Source organism: Uloborus diversus, unplaced genomic scaffold (genome assembly GCF_026930045.1).
Source record: "Uloborus diversus isolate 005 unplaced genomic scaffold, Udiv.v.3.1 scaffold_11, whole genome shotgun sequence".
In the NCBI taxonomy this organism is placed as follows: Eukaryota; Metazoa; Arthropoda; class Arachnida; order Araneae; family Uloboridae; genus Uloborus; species Uloborus diversus.
In genome coordinates this window covers 290,424-312,653 of record NW_026557765.1, presented here as the reverse complement: position 1 = coordinate 312,653, position 22,230 = coordinate 290,424, and the positions used below count along the sequence as shown (strand labels likewise).

The 22,230-nt window shown below is 36.6% G+C and overlaps 1 protein-coding gene across 1 annotated transcript in view; it reads left to right on the top strand.

Annotated features, from left to right (window-relative positions):
* Positions 1-8,785: 8,785 nt before the first annotated feature.
* The window catches only part of LOC129232147 (PC3-like endoprotease variant B), a 34,667-nt gene continuing 21,222 nt past the window's right edge, over positions 8,786-22,230 (top strand). The window contains exons 1-2 of the mRNA XM_054866388.1: positions 8,786-8,794; positions 14,010-14,189. Of these exons, the coding sequence (XP_054722363.1) occupies positions 8,786-8,794; positions 14,010-14,189 (189 nt within the window). The remainder of the gene's footprint in view (positions 8,795-14,009; positions 14,190-22,230) is intronic.

Below are 22,230 nucleotides of genomic sequence, written 5' to 3'. Positions count from 1 at the left end.
TTTCCCTTTCACTAGTGAACAACCTCCTTTGACAGAGTGATGCCAAACATGGTTGAAATGAGGGGAAATACTTAAATTTAAAAAGTCGAAATTCCGTGAGATGAAAATAAATATTTTGGAGTTTGATGACTAATTTTTTCAAAAATTAAAATGAATACATAAAAGAATACGCGAGTTAATAGTGTACAGCCGAATGCTGAACATCAAAGAGTACTATCAGAGAAAATTATAAAGTAAAAAAAAAATAATTTGAATTTTGTCATCTTGAATTCAAATTATGTTTTTCGCAATCAGGAGTGTGTGTATATGTAAGCGTGTGTGGGGGGTATGTGTGTGTGTAGGCATGTCTGTTTGTGTCTGTGTGCAGGCATGAGTGTGTGGGTAGTTGTGTGTAGGGGTGTGTGGGGGTATGTGTATGTGTGTGTAGGCACATGTGCTTGTGTCTGTGAGCAGGCATGAGTGTGTGGGTAGTTGTGTGTATGTGAGTGTGTAGGTGTGTATGTGTTTGTGTATGTGCGTAGGTGTGTGTATGTGTGTGTAGGTGTATATGTGTGTAGGTGCGTGTATGTATTCGTGTAAGTGTAGGATATTGACGAAACCTGGAGACGGTTTTCGCTAGAGGTGCAGCATCGTGAGGACCCGGTCGACGGTGATTCTGCGGAGGGTGGCGGTGGGAAAAATCAAAGGAACGTCAAAAACAGTCAAATGAAAGCAATAAGCAATCGTGATTGCTCAATAAATAATGTAATTTTCGATTTCGAAGTGGCAATGAAAAAAAAATTCCTTGTTGCAAAAAGGGGGGGGGGAGGGCTCTCCCATCTTTATTCCTGTTTCGCTTTCTTTCTTTCTTTTCCTTTTTTTTACCTTTTTTTCTCCAATCTTCATTTTCAAATATCTTACATATTATTTCCCAAAAACGTTTTATTGTGGGAACGCCATAACTTCCTTCCTCAATACTTTACCGAACTTGATAAATAAGGCATCATGTTAAAGTTTTTTTTTTCACTGTTTTCGACGAAGAATAAGGGACACAGTCAAAATGTGGTTGATTTGTCAAAAAAAAAAAAAAAAAAAAAAGAAAGAAGAAAGAAAATAGATTTATTCTGCCTTTTATTACACATTGCTTCTATACATAGCATATAGAAAAAAATGGAGACTCATTTTGGCTCAGTTGGGGTAGCAAGTTGTGAAAATAATTCGAAGGCCGTGAGGTCGTTCCTTGGGCCGAAAACATATCGTTTTAATGACTTATTTTCTTCAGCAGAACTCTAATCTAAATTTCCATAAATATACAATCTAAAACTTAGGCCAGTCTTGATTTGTTTGAGTAGTGGAACACTTTTGATCAACCAGTTTTTTCGTGGAATTCCTAATTTTTCTTTAATAGTGTAGTTTGAATGCAACATTCTGATATGTTGTAGTAAGTTACCGCCCTAAAGCCAGGGCTAAGGCAGAAATACTTAAAATACACCGCCAGCTCAGTTATGCGAGATTTTTCGCCTCCGGCTCATGTGATTCCTATTCCGGGCTGTTGAGTGCTTAAAAGCACGAAACTGCAGTCCTCGGATGGAATAACTGAGATGGCGGTGTATTTTAAGTATTCTGATATGGTTTACTTGAACAAAATCGAAAGTAATTTTAAACTATATTTATAGTTTGATAAACGTAACTTCAAATATTAACTTTCAATTTTTTAAAATTGTTTAAAGCAACCGGTTCCAACAAAATTTCAATAAGATGCCTCGTTTATCCGGCCCCCGTTTATTCAGATCCCCAATTTATCCGGATCAAACTTATAGAGGTAAAAAAAGGTTCATACGAAAACAAATAATAATTTTAAATTATGATAGCTCAACTATATGTGCGCCAAACATTCGCTTTTGATTTCGATTAACTGCTCAACTCCTGAATACATGGTAAGAAAACTCATTTCATACGTTAATTTCATAAGGGTTAACATCTTAAACCAAGAATAATTTCTAAAACTATTTTTTAATTTCATAAAAGAAATATGTTTTCTATTATAGAATTGTAAATTTGCCTCATTGTTAATGAGAAACCGAACTAGTAAACTTTTCAGTTAATGAAAAAGAAAACTTAATTCGTTTCTAACATATTGCAACAAATTCTGTAAATAGTAATTATTTTTATGATTAATTTGTTGTAATCTGGCTAAATTTGACGTTTATTCCATTATCTTTCATCTAAAGTTTGTGTAATAACGTAACCTGTAAATATAGTTCTTGTAATGAATATAAAACCCCCTTACATTCGAATGAAGAAAATGATCCCTCAATTTCTTAAAGATAAGGTTTGTGAATGGAACAAGAAGAAAACATCGAGAAGCATTTCGAATTTTGTCGAACTTTCCAAAGCAGTATAAAAGCCGTGTGGCATTGAAGAGCGGGGTGGCGTGGAATGAGAGAGATAGTTTTACTTTTTAAACTGTTTGAGCCGTTAGCTCTGTTATTGTGTGTATTAGCCTTTGCGCTGTGTTTTCGCGTTGAGTTTACAGTGTTAATTGATATTTGCCTAATTGCTGTGGTTGATTTAGCAGTTGTAACTACATTTCCTGTACATAGCTGTAAATAAATCCCCTGTGCTTTTCTCAAGAACTGTGTCGTTATTTAAAGAATTTCCTGAAGTGGCTGAACTCGTAACAATATTAAAGATTTTGCAGTTGAGTATTGCATCCAGGTTTTGATGATTCTTTTTTTTTTAATCAGTTTATTTTACTTTCGAATCACTACGTTCTATCGTTGATTGCGCCGTGTTTCAAAGAAGTATAAATTTGCATGAAGTTCAGTTTTTCTCTCTCTCTCTTTTCAGATTCTTCATACTAAATGTCATACAAAACTAACGCTAATAAACTGTAATATTTTAAAAGTTATACTTTAATACATGAGCAATAAAAAAAAGAGAGAGAGAGCGAGAGTAATAATCTGTGCAGTTATATTCTGTGTATGAAACTCTTCAGTTGGATTTTATCTAAAAAATAATAGTTTATAATTATAATATTTAAATCTTTGAAGCTAAAAAAATATTTAAAAAAATATGCAGAAATAAAATAACAAGTGCAAAGAATATCTAATAATCCGAAACTGTCAAAAAGAGGAGGGAGAAGAAAAGAAAGAACAAAAAACAAAAACCGTAGGTTTGCATCCGGAAAAAAAGAAAAAAAATATAGCCAGAAACGTGAACACTGAAATAATTTTCCAAGCAATGGTAAGGGATCCTGTGACCCGCTATCTACCAATTACAAAGATCCTTTTTTTTTCAACATTCTGTTAGTTACGGGTGAATGTTTGATGAATCGTAACCAACAAATCATAAACATCGGTGAACACTATCCATGTCGTAACACCGCTGAAATCTGCATCATGTTTTCACACATGTTATGCACAAAACACCCAGGGGCACCCCGAACTAAAATTTTTGTGAGGACGAAAATTCCCAATTTGCAGAAAGAAACTCCAAATTTTGACGAATGATAAAACTTGGATATGCACACATAAGTGCACCTAATGAAAAGGGACATTCGGACATTTAAAATTTATAATTTTACATTTATGCCCTTATGCCCCAAATTTTCCGAATCGTCAGAACAAATTTTCTGAAAAACGAAATTTTTAGGAAGGTTACCGTAACTTCCCATCTGAGTGTCTCTGAACAATCCCCCCCCCCCCAATCCTCGAAACTCCACAAAATATCTGCAAGAAAAACAGCAGGTTTAACAGTACAAATCAGGGCTGCCCACTTGGGGAGGGGGGGGATCATGGCGCAGACTGAGCCATTGAAATTTTAGGGGGGTGTCTTTAGGGGTATTTTTCTCATTTGGGGGGGGGGAGTTCCGCGGTATTGAGGGGGTGCGTCCTTGTCCTTAGGGGGACGGCACCCCTGGTATAAAAAATATAAACCCCGCTTTTCGTCTTTTTCTTTCTTTTTTTTAATCCTGATTAGTAAAAGCTCCATAAAAAAACAAATGGAGCTTTTACTAATCATGACGGATCGGTAAAGGTTTGAGCGTCAAAAGAAGCTGCAAAATTATCTGGAAAAAGACGTAGCTAGCGGAAGGAAGAGGTTGATTGCAATTTCGTTACGAAACATATTGTCAAAAGGTAAGTTTTCTTGTTCTTTTGATTCTTTCAAAGACATCAATGGTGAGTCTGTTTGCTCTTTGTCCTTTTTTATTATTATTAAGAACTTTTATTATATTTGGCCTGATTGTCACGGAGAAATCTGAGGTCTGGTTTTGCTTATATCTCTACAACCAGACCTCTTAGAGACTTCGGGATTTCACTAAATGATTTGCTTAATCTTAAGGTACAACTTAACGCTGAAAAATTAAAATTCTAAAATAAAGTTATTATTTCAATTAGGATGAAAAGCAGCAAATTTCATGTAATTTCCCTATTTAATGTTTAAATATAAAACCCATTGTTACAAATTTTGTTGCCTTGCAACAGTTAAAAGCAATCATAATGAAAGTTTTGAATCAAGGTTTCTCTGAAGCAAGCATGAAATTATCAAGCATTAATCCTAGAGAGGAACAAGGATTAAATTTTAGTGCCAACTGCTTAAAGTTTTAGACACGTATATAGGTTTTTTCCCTTTTAGTACCGAGCATTTATACGAAAAAATGTGAAGTTTCGTGATGGTAAAACTCTTCTATTTCTGAAGTACATTTACACTAAAAAGAATAAAATAACAGAATTTTAAAAAAAAAGGGGAAAAAAAACACTAAGCACTTTTCATAATGCACTCAAAAGGACAAAATAACTTTTCTGGGCCAGAAAGGACAATTTAAGAATTCCTGCAGTTTTCGAAAATTCCAAGAAAATGACACCACAAACGAAGAAAAGTGCGGTTCTAGTCATTTCAAACCAAACTTTCCCAATAAGAAAAATATGCATGTCGCAACACTCAGAGTTATGATTGAAAGCTAGATAATAAGAAATTCTCTTTATGACTTGAGCCCAGGGGCGCCGACTTGCAAAAATTATTGGGGGGGGCCGGACATTACCGGGGGTTTAGGGGGTTATGCAATCCCTTGGAGATCCCCAAATAAAGGTCAGATTTTTTTTACCTTGAAAATGTCATATTTTCTGGTGTGTATAATTTTAACAAACAAACAGCATGTGACATGGCGTTTTCGAAGTAAAACAATCTAAAAATTGTTTTACAAATTTTCTGGTTCAACTAAATCATGTCACTTGTCTTAGCAAGAGTTTTTGTGTTCTATTTTATGGGGAGCCGTGCAGTGCGGCGCTAGGCATTGATATAAGGTAGGACATTTGACTTGAATGGAAGGGCACTCCCAGAGACGCCGACTTAAAAAAAAATGGAGGGAGGGAGAAACCGGGGGGAGGGGGTCATACTGCGGGAAAATTTCTAAATTTGAAATGAAAAATAGTGAGTTTTAAAGTTTTTTTTTAAAAGTATTTTAGAGTCATATAATCAACATTAGAACCCCGAAAACTCGACGAGCCTGACACATATTTTTTGTTTTTTGGCTTTGAAAAAAAGAAATAAATATATACAAACACTCACAGTATTTTCGTAAAAAGGTAATTTAATTTACGCATGTCTTTTAAGACCAGTTGTTTCTTCATTAGTGATATCGGCTAACGTATTCGAGTATAAACACAATCTCTCAATGTCTAGTCCCTTTTTGAAAAACTGAGTTGATTTTTCGAAATTTGTTTCACCTCTGTTTAAAAAAAGCAAGCACTGTTGTTCAATACAATGACCTGTCTGAGTCCAGTTGATGTAAACCGCACAATAGTGCAAGATTGTACCATTTAACAAACCTCAATATAAAGTGCATTGTAGTACTCCTTTGGGATTTTGGGATGAGTTTAGAAAGCATAATATAATTAATAATTTTCTTGATTTATTGGGGGGGCTCTGCCCCCTCAAAAATATTTTTGAGGGGGCTCGGGCCCCCTCAGGCCCCATGGAGTCGGCGCCACTGCTTGAGCCACACTTTTTTTCGTTTGTGGTGTCATATTCTTGGAATTATCGAAAACTACAGGAATTCTTAAATGGTTCTTTCTGACCCAGAAAAGTTATTTTGTCCTTTTGAGTGCATTATGAAAAGTGCTTAGTGTTTTTTAAAAAAGTTCTGTTATTTTTCATTCATCATTTTATTTTGCATAAAGTAGTGTAAATACTTTTCATATTCGAAAGTACAGTACAACCTGTTTATTCGGATTAACTGGGATCAAAGGCAATCGGGATAAGCGAAAATCCGGATAATAAAGGTAATAAGCAGAAATTTCTTTAATAAGCAGACATCCTTTTAATTACAGCAAAGAAATGATGAAATGCTTTGTAACGAAATTACATAGGATTGTTTCCAGGGGCGGACTGGGGGGACCAACCTTGACCTCCAACAGGCGCAAAAAAAAAAAAAAAAAAAAAAAAAAAACGATGGTACACAGGTTAACGAGTTTAAAGAAAAGAAAAAAAAAAGGGAGGGGGAGGAGTCGCACAGGTCTATGATCGTAACAAAAAAAAAGAAAAAAAAGGAAATTGCACCAAAAAATTTAAAAAATGAACTAATCTAAAAAAAAACTTTAAAAAATATATAAAAAGGTGTTTAGCCTTGAGGGCACATAGAAGGGAGGGCGCATCGGCCCGATGGGCCAGCTGACCAGTTCGCCCTTGATTGTTTCGCACAAACACTTGTTCACACATAGCTCGGCTGTAGTAATGTCGGACTGATGCCTCAAATACGACATATTGTTTATTAGATTACTATAATTTCATGCATAAGCTATTCAGGAGTTGTACAGTTAATCAAAATAAAAAACGAAATTTTGGTGAACTTAGAGTTAACAACCAAATTTTAAAATATTATTTATGTAAATATAAAACTTTTTTAAACCTCTACAAATTTAACGAGGTTCTCCTGTACTCTCATTTAAAATTGTTTTGTCGACTTGCTTAGTACAATACGTAGCGTTTCAGCGTGTATAAAAATGTTCAAATCTCTTAAACTTTCTTCGAAAAGTTTGATTTATGGTTCGAAATCATGTCTATTTAAAGTTGTTCTGTTTTTTAAAATTATGATATAAGCAGTGGGGGGGGGGGGGGGAATGTGAGCGCTAGAAAATGCACTTATTTTCAGCGATAAATTTAATGACATATAAAAACGAGCAGATTTAGGCTTTTATCCTAGGATTTTTCTTTTTTTTGGTATGTATTAGTAGACACAGTCAATAAGAATTTTCAGATATTAGTCAATGCATTTTGTAAAAATTGGGCTGACATGGCCTCTCGACGGCTCTTCTAGAACAACGCTTCATTATATATTGAAATTCCGGGGGGGGGGGGATTGCACACACGCTACGCCAATGAGATTTATAGGAACATGTAATTTTAAAGGTATTAAAGGTATTTTCTCTTTTTTGAGGGTGCTCTTCTTCTTAAGGAGGTCATCTGGGTATTTGATGGGGGGGGGGGGGACAATGCTCTTACGAAGGGAGCGCACTACTGTGTATAAGATATAAAAGTGATTTAGTCTTTTTGTGCATCGTATATACATAGTCGTGAAAAGAGTTTTGGATTTGGGAGCAACACTGTGGCGGTTGCTAAAATTTTTTCCCACTTTTTTTTTTTTTTTTAAATAGGATAAAACATGAACTTGAAAAGTGCAGATGAACCTTCTTTCCACCAATGGCTGTTCCATCTCGACTCATATTGCTGACCATCGCCATTTTGCAAATTGCTTTGGAAGATAATGCAATATGTAGTTCTACGAAAATAACTGACCAAAAAAGCAAGCCAGTTGGAAATAGCTTGGGAACCAAAGTCACTTCTAGCTCACATATGGTGAAAACTAACAACAGGAATTTCAAAAGAGGATACGAAGATACTGGTTGGCCAACTTCAGAAAATAGAATGTACTCCAACTTGTTCGTATTTCAAGCAAGCAACGATGAAAATTTACAAAAATATTTAAAGAAGCATGGATTTTCATTCATCAGAAAAGTAAGTCAAATATTATTTCACTTCTTTCAAAACAATACTTTTATTTTACACTGATTACGCTAATAACTATAAGGATCCTCAAATGAAGTTGAGCTTTGTTGTTAAGCCAAGAAGTTCGTCTACGTTAAATATTAAATTATTATTTTAAGATATACTGCATTCCGCGCTTTATTTCTAATGAATGACCTGCGGAAGACATATAATCTCTAGAACTTATTTTAATGCGTAAACAGTCTGAATTCCATCCAAAATGTGAAAAATCACATAAAATTGAAAAGAAGTGCATAAATTGAGCCACTGAGGTTTATTTGCATTGGAGCTTACCCGAGCTCCCATTCAAATTAAGCTCTGACTGAATTCATGTTTTCTTGCAGTGGACAGTACAGTTGGACCACGGATTGTATGGAATTGGCAAATATCCTTTTAAGGCGACTCCATCTGAACGAGGGGGGGGGGGGGATAAAAATTTTATGCTCGTATTCCGCTCATTTGAATGAGATTCTGCTTAATTTAGAGGTTAACATACATCTGCAAAATCTGACATCCCTGAAAACTAATAGATGCTTCCATTTCCGCGTGTAAACCGGATGTTTGCCTTTCCATACAATCCGTGGTTAGACAGTACTGCATTCGTGATAATTTTCGGATTTTGACGGAGTTTACATGTTTTAAATGGCACTGAACTGATTTTGACCATTTCAAAAAACTAACGGTCTGTCTGTGTGAGTGTGCACAATTTTTTGTAGGTGCTCTAATTTGAAACGTAACACGTGATAGAATGAAACGAAATATGGTGCACGTAAGTAATAGGAACCCTCCTGTGAAGTGGAACTGGTTATTTTTTGGAATCAATCACTCCAAAAAGGTAGTACAACAGAATATTTTCCTCGTTAAACAGGAATGCTATGTCTAAATAACAACCGCAGTGGGGTTCGATGTTGATTCAGTTCTTTTTTTCTTCTGAATATGCCCTAAGAGGATAAGCGCAAAACAAATGAAATTAATACTGACAGCTATACATTAAAAAGGTTGCGTCGTAACATTAAAAATATAAATGTAATGATCCATCATAAATTCTGATATGCTTTGACGTCATCTAGTTTTGCATTCCTTCGAAAACCGTTGTTTCAGGCATTAATGTTGCCGTGAGCAGGTGAACGGCTGGCTGTATGTATGTGCAAAAATAAGTTTTCGAAATATTTGAAGAAACATGTTTTGGATTTAATATTAACAATAGGAAAGTGTTGGTATTAGACTTTTTTTTCGAGCTTTTTTCCCAGAGGAAACCAAATAAATAAGATTCTACAATAAAGCTAACGTACAATAGATGCAAAAAAAAAATTATATTAATTTTAATTTTTGGCATCTTGAATTCAAATTATGTGTTTCGCAATCACGAGCGTGTGTGTGTATGAATGCTCGTGTGTGTTTGTGCAGGCTCAAGTGTGTGGGTACGTGTGTGTGTGTGTGTGTATGTATGCATGTGTGTGCGTGTTATGTATGCAGTGCTGTGTGTGTGTGTAGGCGCTCGTGTGTGTGTGTATGTAGGCATATGTGTTTGTGTCTGAGTGCAGGTATGAGTGTGTGTGTTTGTGTCTGTGCGCAGGCATGTGTGTGTATGTGTGTGTAGGCGTGTGCGTGTATGCGTGTGTGTGTTTGTGTAGGATATGAACGCAACCTGAAGACGGTCTTCGCTAGAGGAGCAGCATCGTGAGGCCGGTTGACGCGACGGCGGTGCTGGCAGAGAGTGCTGGTAAGAAAATAAAATGATAGGAATTCAAAACAGTCAAATGAGAACAATAAGCAATCGTGATTGCTCAAAAAAAAAAAAAAAATGAAAACTGAAAAATTTGCAGTTTTTGCCCTTTACTTGCCCAAGTTACGACAGGTTGTTTCCTTACAATGAAACAACGCTGGCAGAGAAACAACTTTTACAGAAATCACTTACTGCTGCCTTAAAGGGGATTTGCGCCGAAGTCGGTCGTCAGGTTTGATAACTTGGCCATATCAAGTTGGTAAGTAGACAACATGTGAAGACAGAACATGGTTTCCGAAAGAGAAGAGAAGGACCTAGCAGAAGATTCGTAAGGTTATGTGGTTATGTACAGTTTTCTAGGCTGCTTTGGAGCTTTAGGTATTATGACGGGACACGACCGTAGAGAGTTGCGACAGTTTAGGCAGATCAGATGAGATTGATTTGCCCAGAACAGCCCCCCCCCCCAAGGGGGGATCATGACGCAGACTGAAACAATGAATTTTTACGGAGTAGTGGTTTCGGGGGAGTTTTCTCTTTTCTGGGGGGGAGGGGATACTCGTTCTTAGGGGAGGGGGTGATCATAGTATTCGGGTGGGGTGCGCAATTACTTCGCGAGGAGGGGAAGCACTTCTAGGCAGTAGCCCGCGTTTGATTAAGCAGCATTGCGGCCTGTGGTATCGTTCTAAATGATTTTGCCTATTAGAGCAAAGAGTGGTAAACTACATTAGTTTAAATTTTGTAAATGACAAGATGCTATGTATTATTCGTCACCGTAAATAGTTCATACAGCATTTGGATGTTCTGTAAGATACATCCTTGCATAATTCGCATCCTAATGAACTCAAGTTCCTCCATCTGGTGTTACACTGAGTGCCAAAATTCTGCAAGTGGTAAGGGCATCCGCTGGTAGTGTTGCCACATAAAAGAATGGATGTCAGCCCTGAGTAATGAAAAAGTATTGTTTATGCAAATTATCATATAATGCTGTAACCTCCGCTTACGCTTCCCAAGTTTGTAACTCAAAGCTAATTCAGTCAGTATAGGATTTGTTTTTGTGAGTGTAGTATGTGTTTGTTTTGCAGCGCCAGAGTGTCGCCAATAAAGGTGTTTTGTGCAGAAGGTGTTAAGTGCATTTTTTGCCTTAGAGCTATCGAAGTTGGTAATTTTGGTCAACAGGTATGAAAAATGGTGAGGAGTTGTTGCTGCTATTCAAGTTAGGATTATGCTCATTATCACGGACATAATGCGAAAATGGGTAATCGAAAGGGTCTATTGCGATGAATTTTTGCCTTATTTATTTGGCATAACTTACATATAGAACCTATAAAAAATAAATAAGTTCTGGATTCTTATACTTGTTCTCTTTTCCAGATATTTCAGGACGAAGATTTCTATCTTTTTAATCATTCTTCCGTTTGCAGACGATGTCACAGAAATATGAGGCAACTGAAAGCGGTTTCGAATCACTCCATGGTAAAGAAAATGTTCAATATTAAAAAAATCAATATTAGTATTATTATATTTTTAATTGTTGTTGTTATTGTTTGCAATTTAACTTATAAACATTGATTTTTTTAAGCAAATAATAAGAAAGTTTTAACACTTTTTTTGAAGTAACTCTAATTTTGTCATCATGGCATGTCTTGGGTCACAATAAAGTTATTGTCATTCCAAAAAAAATATTTTTTGGCAAAGCTTCATGATGAAATAAATCGTTTGTATGACTCATCTTTTGAAAAATAAAGGTTATAGAAATTTAGAGTAATTTGAACATGCGGATTAACCCTGAACCTTTCTATTATTTTTTAGCAAATTTGACTTCAAAAGATAACGTAGAAAGTTATAATACCAGTAATAAACTTTTATTTTACAAAATAAGTTGGCAACGCTGTGACACAGCTCTTTGTGTCATACAATCATTCTGAAGTGCCTGTTTGGAAGATACTGTTGAATACTGATTTGAAGTTGTTGAACTCTCTTGTCTTGCATTGTAATATTTTGTGCAATTTAATAAATTATTGAAATCTTGTCATACTTTAAAAAATGAGGACTCTTTAAACATATGGAAATTTTATTTTTCTGGTTCAAAGTGGAACTATTTATATATATTCAGGAAAAACATAAATTATCAGAAAACTGAAAATGATAAAAATATCAAGAATACTCTATTTATCAAAAAATTGTAAAACGAAAAAGATATCAAAATATAAAAAGGGGGGGGGGGGACTAAATACCAAATAATACCAAAGAGATTACGTGAAGTAAGGACTAATACGTCATTAGGGGAAATATACTACCTTTACTTTGGTGCACTGGAAAACGTCTTAGTTATAACTCTAAAATACATGCCTACAATTCAGAGGCGGCGATCGGGACTAAAAGGGGGGGGGGGGAGGACAGACAACTAAAAGCCATAGGACTTTCAGCTACAGCAAAAAAAAAAAAAAATAATAATAATAATTTGAATTCTGAAATTTTGAATTCAAATTATGTTTTTCGCAATCACGAACTGAGACACGACCCTACTCATTGGAGTTATTGTTTCTAGAAACGGCTCCTGCCCCCCCCCCCCCCAAGCCTGCCTCTCCTCCTGGGCGGTTACGTGTGCATAGTTGTGTGTGTGCGTAGACCTGTGTGTATGCACGTAGGCGTGTGTGAGTGTATGTGTGTGAAGTCGTGCGTGTGTATGTGTTTGAACGTGCGTGTGTGTAGGACATGGACGCCTCCGACCAGGAGAAGCGGATAGCTCAGCTGAGGACGGTGGGCGGTGGTGCTGCAGAGGCTTCTGGTCCAAGTTGAAAAAGGCACGGACACCAAAAACGGTCAAATGAGGACAATAAGCAATCGTGATTGCTCAAAAAAAAAAAAAAATGAAAGAGAGAAACAAGTAACTTACCGCATGTAAATCAAGCCTTGATGTATTGAAGGGCTGCCTACTAATCGGGGGAAGGGGGGGGGGAGGGTTGAAAAAAACTTTTTTCAGTTAGAGTTCAGGACACCCTCAATTTTTTTAGACTTACTAATAGTATTGTGCTGCAAAAGTTTTAGCACCTTACTCAAATTTTAAGAAGGTTGACCTCTCAATTTAAAATTGGTATAGAAAATACCACAAGCTTAGAAAAATTTAATTTTCACAGCTGTTTTCTTTCTTTTTTCCTAAATAATTTTTATTGCTATGTATATGCATATTAGTGTATATTATAATATGTAACATTGTTTTTTCTCAGTTCAGTGTATTTTTTTAACTCCCTTCCCATACAAATGAAGTTAGGGGGAGGGGGCTGAGCACCCTCTTTCAGTTGATATAAGAAACTAAAATTCTTCCATTACATTACTCTCCACAAGTCTAAAAATATTGAAGGGTGTCCCGTTATCTAGGAGAAACTTTTTTCACGTGTATTTTTGAATTACCTTGGGGGGGGGGGGGCAGACATGATGCAGGCTACACCATTGAAATTCATAGGGGGCGTTTTGAGAGGAGTTCTCGTACTGGAGGGGGGGGGGGGTACGCAGTACTTGGGAGGAATACGTCATTGCTCTTGTAGGATAGACACTGGGCACCCTTGTGTACTGTAGACGTAAAAGCTATTCTTTATTTTTTTTAAAGATAATTTATTATGTAGTTAAAATTATTGAGCAATCACAATTGCTTATTGCTTTCATTTGACTGTTTTGATGTCCTATGATTTTATTTTCCCACCAGCACCCTCTGCAGCACCACCGTCGACCGGCCGCCTCACGATGCTGCTCCACTAGTGAAAACCGTCTCCAGGTTGCGTCAAAGTCCTACACACACACGTACGCATGCATACACGCACGTACACACACACATACACACATACATACACTTACACACAAACACATACACACACGCATACATACAGACACCTACACATACACACACACACCTACACAGAACTACCCACACACTCATACCTGCACGCAGACACAAACACACATGCCTACACACATACACATGCTCCCCTACACACAAACAAGCATACCCCCCCCCCCCACACACACCTACACACAACTACCCACACACTCATACCAGCACGCAGACACAAACACACATGCCTACACACATACACATGCTCCCCTACACACAAACACGCATACCCCCCACACAAACATAAACACACACGCCTACATACACACACACATTCGTGATTGCGAAAAACATAATTTGAATTCAAGACGTCAAAATTCAAATTAATTTTTCTTTTTTTTTTTCTTAAGTATTCTTCTCTTTTTAAAGATTCAATGGGCATCGCAGCAGACTCTGTTCCACCGCGTCCAACGTTCGGAAGTGTTCGGTCATTCTATTTCCGGCAGCCTTTCAACGCCCGTCCCGAGAGCCCTTCTGATTAAGGAGCCATCGAACGCCTCGAACGGACTTAAGTTTAATGACCCTCTCTTCAAAGAACAGTGGTATCTGGTGAGAAAGAAGCAACAAAAACATTCTTCTTCATTTTTTTTCCAAAAATATTTTCATCGTCTGATTATTCATGTTTTTAACTCTTCTCTTTAGACCTGAAACTGGCAACGGCGTCGTTCGGGGATTGAGGTGAGCCTCGAGAAGATAAGATAACGAGAGAGGCAATTAATTTAAGAGCAAATATGAAGTTCTTTTGCGTCCTTAGAGGAATTGATTTTTGGTATTTTTAGGTGCAAGCATTGTCGGTTAATTGGATTGCGCTGTCGTAAAATTTAATCTAACAAAGTGTCGCGGAATAAAAAGGAAATGACTTGTAAGAGACAAGTATGAAAAGGAACAAGTACAAGGAACATTTTTATGACCGTGCTTATTAATAATGAGGCCACTGCATGTCGTGTGCCATATGGACAATACCTAGCCATCGAGTCATAATGATTCAAGTCCATTTCTTTCGTGAAATTGTATTCTTCAAAGAAAAATCGGTGCCACCAATATTATTGGAGTTGGAAAATGAACATAATATTGAAAACTTCCTAAGATTTCCCACCAATATGTTCCACGTTTCCTTTTTATCCAACAACAGATTTTCATCAAAATTATAGTTATTGTAGAATCTTGTTCATCCGATTTCCGTTTATCGGGATCTTCGGTTTTTCCGGATCAAATTTACTGAATTAAAAAATATTTACTTAAATAATAATTTCAAATTATTATCGCAAGAACGGAGCTATAAATAAGACTTTATTTTGATTAAACGTTCAACTCTTGTATAGAACGCACAACAAAGTATAGAACTAATCTAACAAACAATATGGCATATTTCAGAGCGTCAGCCCGACGCCACTGCAGCTGAAGTATAAATGAAAAAGTATTTGCGAGAAACAGTATTTGTAGCATTGTTTTTTGCTGTAATAAAAGATTAGTCTGCACTCTCAGGAATGGACGTTCAAATTCGACGAAATTATACTCGTAATTAAAACTGCGGGTTGTTTATGGTACCGTTTAGGGCAAAACGTTGTAGCTAAAGCGGCACCACCTTAAGAGTACCATTTGGCTATTTATGACGCCCTTAAGGGATACATAGGGATGCCACAGGTTGCCATGGGGAGCCAACTGGCACCTACAGCGTTTAACCTTAAAAGAAGCCATATGAGGCAGTGAGAAGCAAAGGGATGCAAGTGAACATTTCCAAGTTTTGAGTAAAACACGTTGAAAGATCAGATCCTAGGTAGGCTTTCATTGAATTTTTTTCCTAAATCATGCTGTATAGCAGCAACTACCAGGGCTACTAGTACCATCTCTTGCCCCAAGACAGAGGAGAGGTTCACCTACCATTTGTACTGGTTATCTCCAAATTTTTAATTTTGCCACTTACATCCCTTTGCTTCTCACTACCTCATATGTAACCCGCAGTTTTAACAGTGAAGATATTTTTTCCCCTTTACATTTTAATTTTCACACACAGAGAGGTGCCCAAAGGGGGACATTCTGATGCAAGTTACTCCATCAAAATAGGGGTGGGGGGATTTTTAAAATGTTTTTTATTCATTTATTTCAATTTATTTATTGATTTATTTTTAATTAACTTTTTTCATTTTTTAATAAAATTATTTTATTTTATTTTATTCTGTTTATATTATATTTCATTTATTCGTTTAGTTTGCGAGTGTGTATGTGTCATTGGCATGCCACAGAACTTTAAAAATCAAATTATTATAATAATAATAATCAAAAACAAATGAATAAATAAATGAAAAATATTTTTAAAAATTTAAAAAAAAAAAGAGTTAAAAATGCCATTGAGCTTGGGGGGGGGGGGATGAGCACATGTTCACACAAATTACTTAGCGGCTAAACGTTAAAAATTTGCTGACCAAATAAAAAGTACATTACTTAGGTGATTTGCTCAGTTGTTGCTTTTCCTGGAATGGCCCTGCTTTAAAAATTCACGGAAAAGAAATGCTCTCCTTTGTCCAGGTCTAGCAAAGGTTTCCAGAAATAGAAAATCGATTAATGATGTCATTATCAGGATAGCCATATCGTCTGAAGAAAATGAGTCCGATTTGAGAGATAGCCAAGAAAGATATTTTAGTGTTAACTTGGTTAGCAAGATCTAATTTATGCGTATTAGTGAGAGAGTGAAGCTATTTCGGACGGACGGACGTCCCTTCTGACAAATCGATTAATTAGTGGATGTAGTGCTTGTTGATATTTGAAAGAACAAAAACCCCATTGATTGTACTCACAGATATAATATCAATACCGGAGTGTGTATTTCATCTGCAAGGTACATCGGGGATCTGGTAATTTGATGCTTGACCCTGGGCTGTTTCATTTATATTTGGTTTGAAAAAGGATCGCGCGCAATGGGGCGAAAGGACACCTGTTCGGCCGGGTCCGAGTCTGAAGGGGCCCCGATATTTTCTAAATGAGGGGTAAATAATATAGACGGGGGCCCGTGAGAGTCATTTGTGACGGGCCCGAAAATTCATGTGAACGTCCCCGAGTGGAAAGGGAGACAAATTCTTAGATGGGAGCAACGCGAATGAATCGTTATCTTTAAGCTAACCGCCTATTCTCATTCATATTAAAACAAATTTAATGGTTTAAACCTCAACGGATCAGCATTAATTCAAATATTTACTTAAACAAATAAAACAAATACAAATACAAAAGTGACGAACAGCAACAGGCTCTGGGTCCAGCTAGGCTGGTCCTAGTCAATTTACAAGCCCCAGTGAAGATCAATGGCCCTCTTAAAACTATCTACTCCCTTGCTCATTACCCATTACCACCTCTCCCGGTAAGCTGTTCCAAGGTTCCACTACCCTGCTAAAATAATAATTTTTCCTAATATCCATGTTAGCCTGAGATTTAAATAGCTTAAAACAATGACCCCTTGTCCTGTTTTCAAAGCTAAACTTTAGCCCCGCAACATTTTTTCTTTTAAATAAATTTAAACAATTGAATCATGTCCCCACGGTCTCGTCTTTGCTCAAGACTGTACATTTTTAGCCTTCTAAGCCTGGAATCATAGTCTAAGTGAGAAAGTTCATTTATTAGCCTTGAAGCCCGCCTTTGAACTATTTCCAATACATGGAAATCTTTTTAATTATTAAATTAAAAAGATAACGAAAATCACTTACACTTTATTCATAAAGTATTTGATAAATTTGCAGTAAATTTAATATGTTTGCATGATATTCTTCATCCATCCATTTCGTATGCAATAATTAAATTATGACCACATGCAATAAAATGATCGATGGATAATATTGTCGACTGTTTTGGGCGGATCACGACCCCCATGACCTTACCCCTGTATCTACTCCTGGGTCTACGGGGGACCTTGGAGCGTAATGTAATGTAATGTGGGTCAACGTTGCACCACTTCATACGTTTTGATTTTCCAAAAACCTAAAGATTAATTCAGAGGTGCCCCCCCCCCAAGAGCAAGGGCGCACCCCCTATATCGCTAAGACCCCCCAACAAAACAAGAGCCCCTCCCAAAGGGAAAAATACCCCTTAAAGCACCCCCTTAAAACTTTCAATGGTGCAGTCTGCGCCATGACTCCCCCCCCCCCAGGTGGACACCCCCTAATTAGTTAGAGCGAATAATCAAGTTCAGTGTAAAAAGCAAGCAATGAATGTTGTTTTGGTTTGTAAATTTGTGAATGAAACGACGAATAGTTTGTACGGCAACAGAAAACTATTTCTCAGAAAGCTTTCTCTCTTATCAGCGCAACGTGGGGGCGCAGGATATCAACGTGTTTCCGGCGTGGCAGAGGGGCGTAACCGGAAAAGGCGTGAGGATAGCGGTGCTGGACGATGGGATCTACAAACGGAGTCCAGAAGTTGCAAAAAACTACGTAAGAGTTTTCTTTTTTGCCCCCATTCATTTTTTCTCTCTTTTTTTTTTCTCTTTCTTACCCAAGCCCCATTATTTTTTTTCAGGGGTTTCCGTCCCTCCCCTTTATTTTTTAGCTCTCTTTTTTATTTTGTTTATTTTTTTAAAAGTATTTTATTTATTTATTCATTTTTAATTACTATCGTTATTATTATATTATTAGAAAAGTTCTGTTCTATGCCAATGACATACACACACCTACATGCACACACAAACTAAATAAATAAATGAAATTAAATATAAACAGAATAAAATTAACTAAACAATTTTCATCAAAAATAAATCAATCAAGTTAAATAAATTATTTAAAATTCCCCCCCCCCCAAAATATTGATGGCCGAACTTGCGCCATGATCCCCCCCCCCCCCGTGGGCCCCCCTGAATTTGTTTTATTGCGAATTCAAGATTCATGCCTCAATAGTTTATTATTAGGTTTAAAGAGACAATGATGTCCCGTTTTGAGGAGGGAGGTGGATTTGTGAAATCGTGACACTTTACGATAAGGGGGAGGGAGGAGCCTACAAGGAGTGTGATATCAAGTATTTTTTTAGTATCTGTTTATGAACAATAGCGTGACATGTGTGACGAAGAGGGTACGGGGAAAGGTGAGGTGTGATACTTTGTGATAATCGGAGGAGGGGTCAAAAGTCAAAAGTATGCAAAAACCAGCGGTGCCCACCCCCCCTGCAAACAAGAGCTAACCCCCTAAATATTGCAAAGATCCTCCCTCCAAAAAAAAGCAAGAGCCCTCCCCCTAAACAAAAAATTACCCTTCAAACCAACCCCTCCTCAAAATTTCAGTGGCGCAGTCTGCGGCTTGACCCCTCCCCCCCCCCTTAGGTGGGCACCCCTGCAGAAACCTGTGACATCATTCATGTACAGCCTCTAAGCGTCTAACTCATGCTAGAAAAGCCTTACATTTTAACACATTGTTGACCGCTGGAGCGTCAAACGGCGTCGTTTAATAATCAATAGTACTTAACGAGGAAATTATATGTTCGACTTGCGGCTACCGTCAATTTGCCGCTTGTAAGCCTACACAGCTCATCATGCTCTTCATTAACTATTAAAATTTAATTACGTTATGTGTGAAGTTCCTATAACAACGTGTTGATACAAATGTAAGGGAGCGTGAGGGGGTCTGCCCATAAATAATGTCACACATTTTTTTTTTCAAAACATTGTCTCAAAGTGTCCTCCGCGTTACCTTACCCCCTAACCCCTAGTCACATACTCAGCGAGATTACAAACACATATTCATAGGGGGCTCGTGCGGAGGGGGGGGGGCGACACTGCCCTTTCACTGTCGAAAATAAAGGGACTTTGTCCCTATACTTTTCTTAATTCAAAATTAACGATCAATAAAAAAAATTAAAAAAATTATAAAATTGAGCAATTCCAATGTTTTGAAGAAATATGAATTAACATTCGTTTATATTTTACTAGCTGCGTTTGCCCGGCTTTGCCCGGTTCACCTTGAAAATAAAAAGTGTGTCAAGTGACGTATATTCAACAATCAGGCGTAAAAAAAAACATCATGATTTCCCTTCCAAACAAAAGCGACAGATATTAAAATACTTTTAAGAAATTAAATCCAGATAGTTGGATTTAAAATGCGTAACCATGGAAACACAAAATAAAATAAGTTTGAGGAATTAAAACGCGAAAGAAAATGGTTCACAATTTGAATGGAATCGAAATTTCTTAAACTTGATTTAAAAAGGCTTGTAACTTTTTTTCCTTTCGAGATAAAAGCTTATTTTTCCGACCATAGGTCGAGTTAGATCTGGAGTAAAAAAGGTCGCTTTTTCCAATGGCGTCAAAAAGAAAGCTGTAGGACAATTCCTTCCTTTTTGTTGATTTTTTTAATGATGAAAGTAGTGCTTAAATTTCAGCTAAGCCTGAAAAAATTCGAGCTAAAAACGTAAAAAACTAACGCCGCAATTAAGTTAGAGCATTGGAGCAAATTGCGTAGAACGTGGAAAATTCTTCCCTTTCCAACGATATATAATATTACTATTTGCGAGTAATTTTTCACTCCCTTATTCGGGAGTTTATGTGAAAATTGGGCCTAAATTAGAATACAAAAAGAACTATTCCTCGAATTATTTTCGAACTGATCTGCAAACCTTCTCAGGACGTAAAGGAATAAACTGTGAAAATTTCAGCAAAATCGACCGGGTAGTTCTCGAGTTTTGCGAGTTGTGTATTTTTCTCGTGTTATTATTTAGAAGAAAAAAAAAATCAGGCTTTGAATTGGAAGGAGGGGATCTAAGGTATTCATCTGTCCCGATTTTCTAGATCTTGTCCTGAATTTTTTTTTGAGAAAGTCACTTGATCATTGATAACGTAAAATTCGATTGGAAAATTTTAAGTTCATGAAAAACAGGATATGTTTATTCGAAACAAATTTCAGTTTTGACTTTGCCTCATGGAAAAAAGAAGTGAAAATTTTAAATACCAAAAATAAAAAATATTGTTTCAGTGCAAGTTTTGTAAAAAAAATATATTGTTCCTTCTTTATGAACCGTTAATTTTAGAACAAAATTCTAATTTATTCATATCGTAAAAAGTGAGTGATCCTAACCATTTCACTTTGCCCCGCATTCCCCCACTTTATTTGTGTTATTTGATTACCGCTTTGTTTAATATTCTGAGATTACGCCATTTTCTGAAAACGCAACTCAGTTGGGCTAACACTAAGAACAATTATTTTCCTAGTACTGCCATGCTTGTTTATTTTATATCACACTGGTTTGTCAAAGCGAGGCTGGAATACAACACGCTTTTATGCAACAATTTTCGCCATTACGTGTCCTTCGGCATCATAATACTGCCGACACAGAATTCATTCTTCACTCAAAGGAAGCAGGAAATTCCCGAATTTATGCGATTATCAAAATTTTTCTCCGTTCGAAAGAATACTTCTTTTTATCAGAAGCGCGAAAAAACTGCGTTTATGTTGACAGACAACGTGCTGCTGCCAGATTCAAGGACGCAGTATTGCACGTTTTATTATAGAGCAGCCTTATTTTTCACGCATCGATTCGGATGCTTATCTTTCGTCCATGTGATTTTTGGAAAGCCTCATCATTTTGGAGCGTCTTTTGAATAATAATAAGCAAGTGGTTTCATTCGGTTGGGGCAGAAAATGGTCGCAAGGAAACTATTACTGACTCATAGCATTTAAATTCTAAGTTCCATGGATAATCTTGATCTCTTGTTCACCTCAGAGAAATAGAAATGCGAAAGAATGTTTAAATAAAGCATTTTTGGAGTGAAACATTTTATGAAAAGGTTTTGAAATTCTGATACGCAACTTTTTTGCGGGAAGGAAGTGACGTAGCTGTTTTTTAATTGTTGCCAAAACCAATGAAAAATAACAGCAATTCAAAGTTGAAATACTTCCACTTTTGATTGTTGCCAAAAACAATGAAAAATAATAGTAATTAAAAAGTTAGTTTTGTTGATAAATTTAACAAATTAAATTCAAGGCTGAACTTAGGCAAGTTTATATTTGTAATTTGGGGATTTTAAAATTTACAAATAGCGCAGGTTTTTGAATATTTCTTTGACTCAAGTCAAGTCGTCAGTTAAAAAGCGCAATCCGCATTATCTTGAGTTCAGTCTTGAATTTAGTTTGTTAACTCTTATGAACAAAATTAACTTCATAATTACTTTTTCTTTCAATGTTTTTGGCAACAGTTAAAAAACTGATTTCGAGTATTGGTTAGTTTTCTCGTCGTTTATAATCTATTTTTTTCATAAAAAATATACAACTGTGTTGTGAATATGCCTAAGTCAGGCGCAGAAAGAGCAAGAGCATGGCGTGAGAGAAAACGTGCAGTTGAAGTGACGGTTCAGAATGTACGAAATAGAAACGATAAAAGTTTCACTACTGTCGTGTCTTTACAACGTACAACGTTTTTAATCTAAAGACTATTTCTATCAGGACCGTCATTTCAAATTATTCCAGGGGCTTCAAAGCATACATATTGAATGCATTTCATGGCGAAAAACAACAAAAACACGCCCACACGTATGATTAATACATTGATTACTCAAAATCAGGGTGGGGGGGGGGGCAGTTGCACCCACCTGTCCCCTCTTTAAATGACTGCTCTGATTTCTATG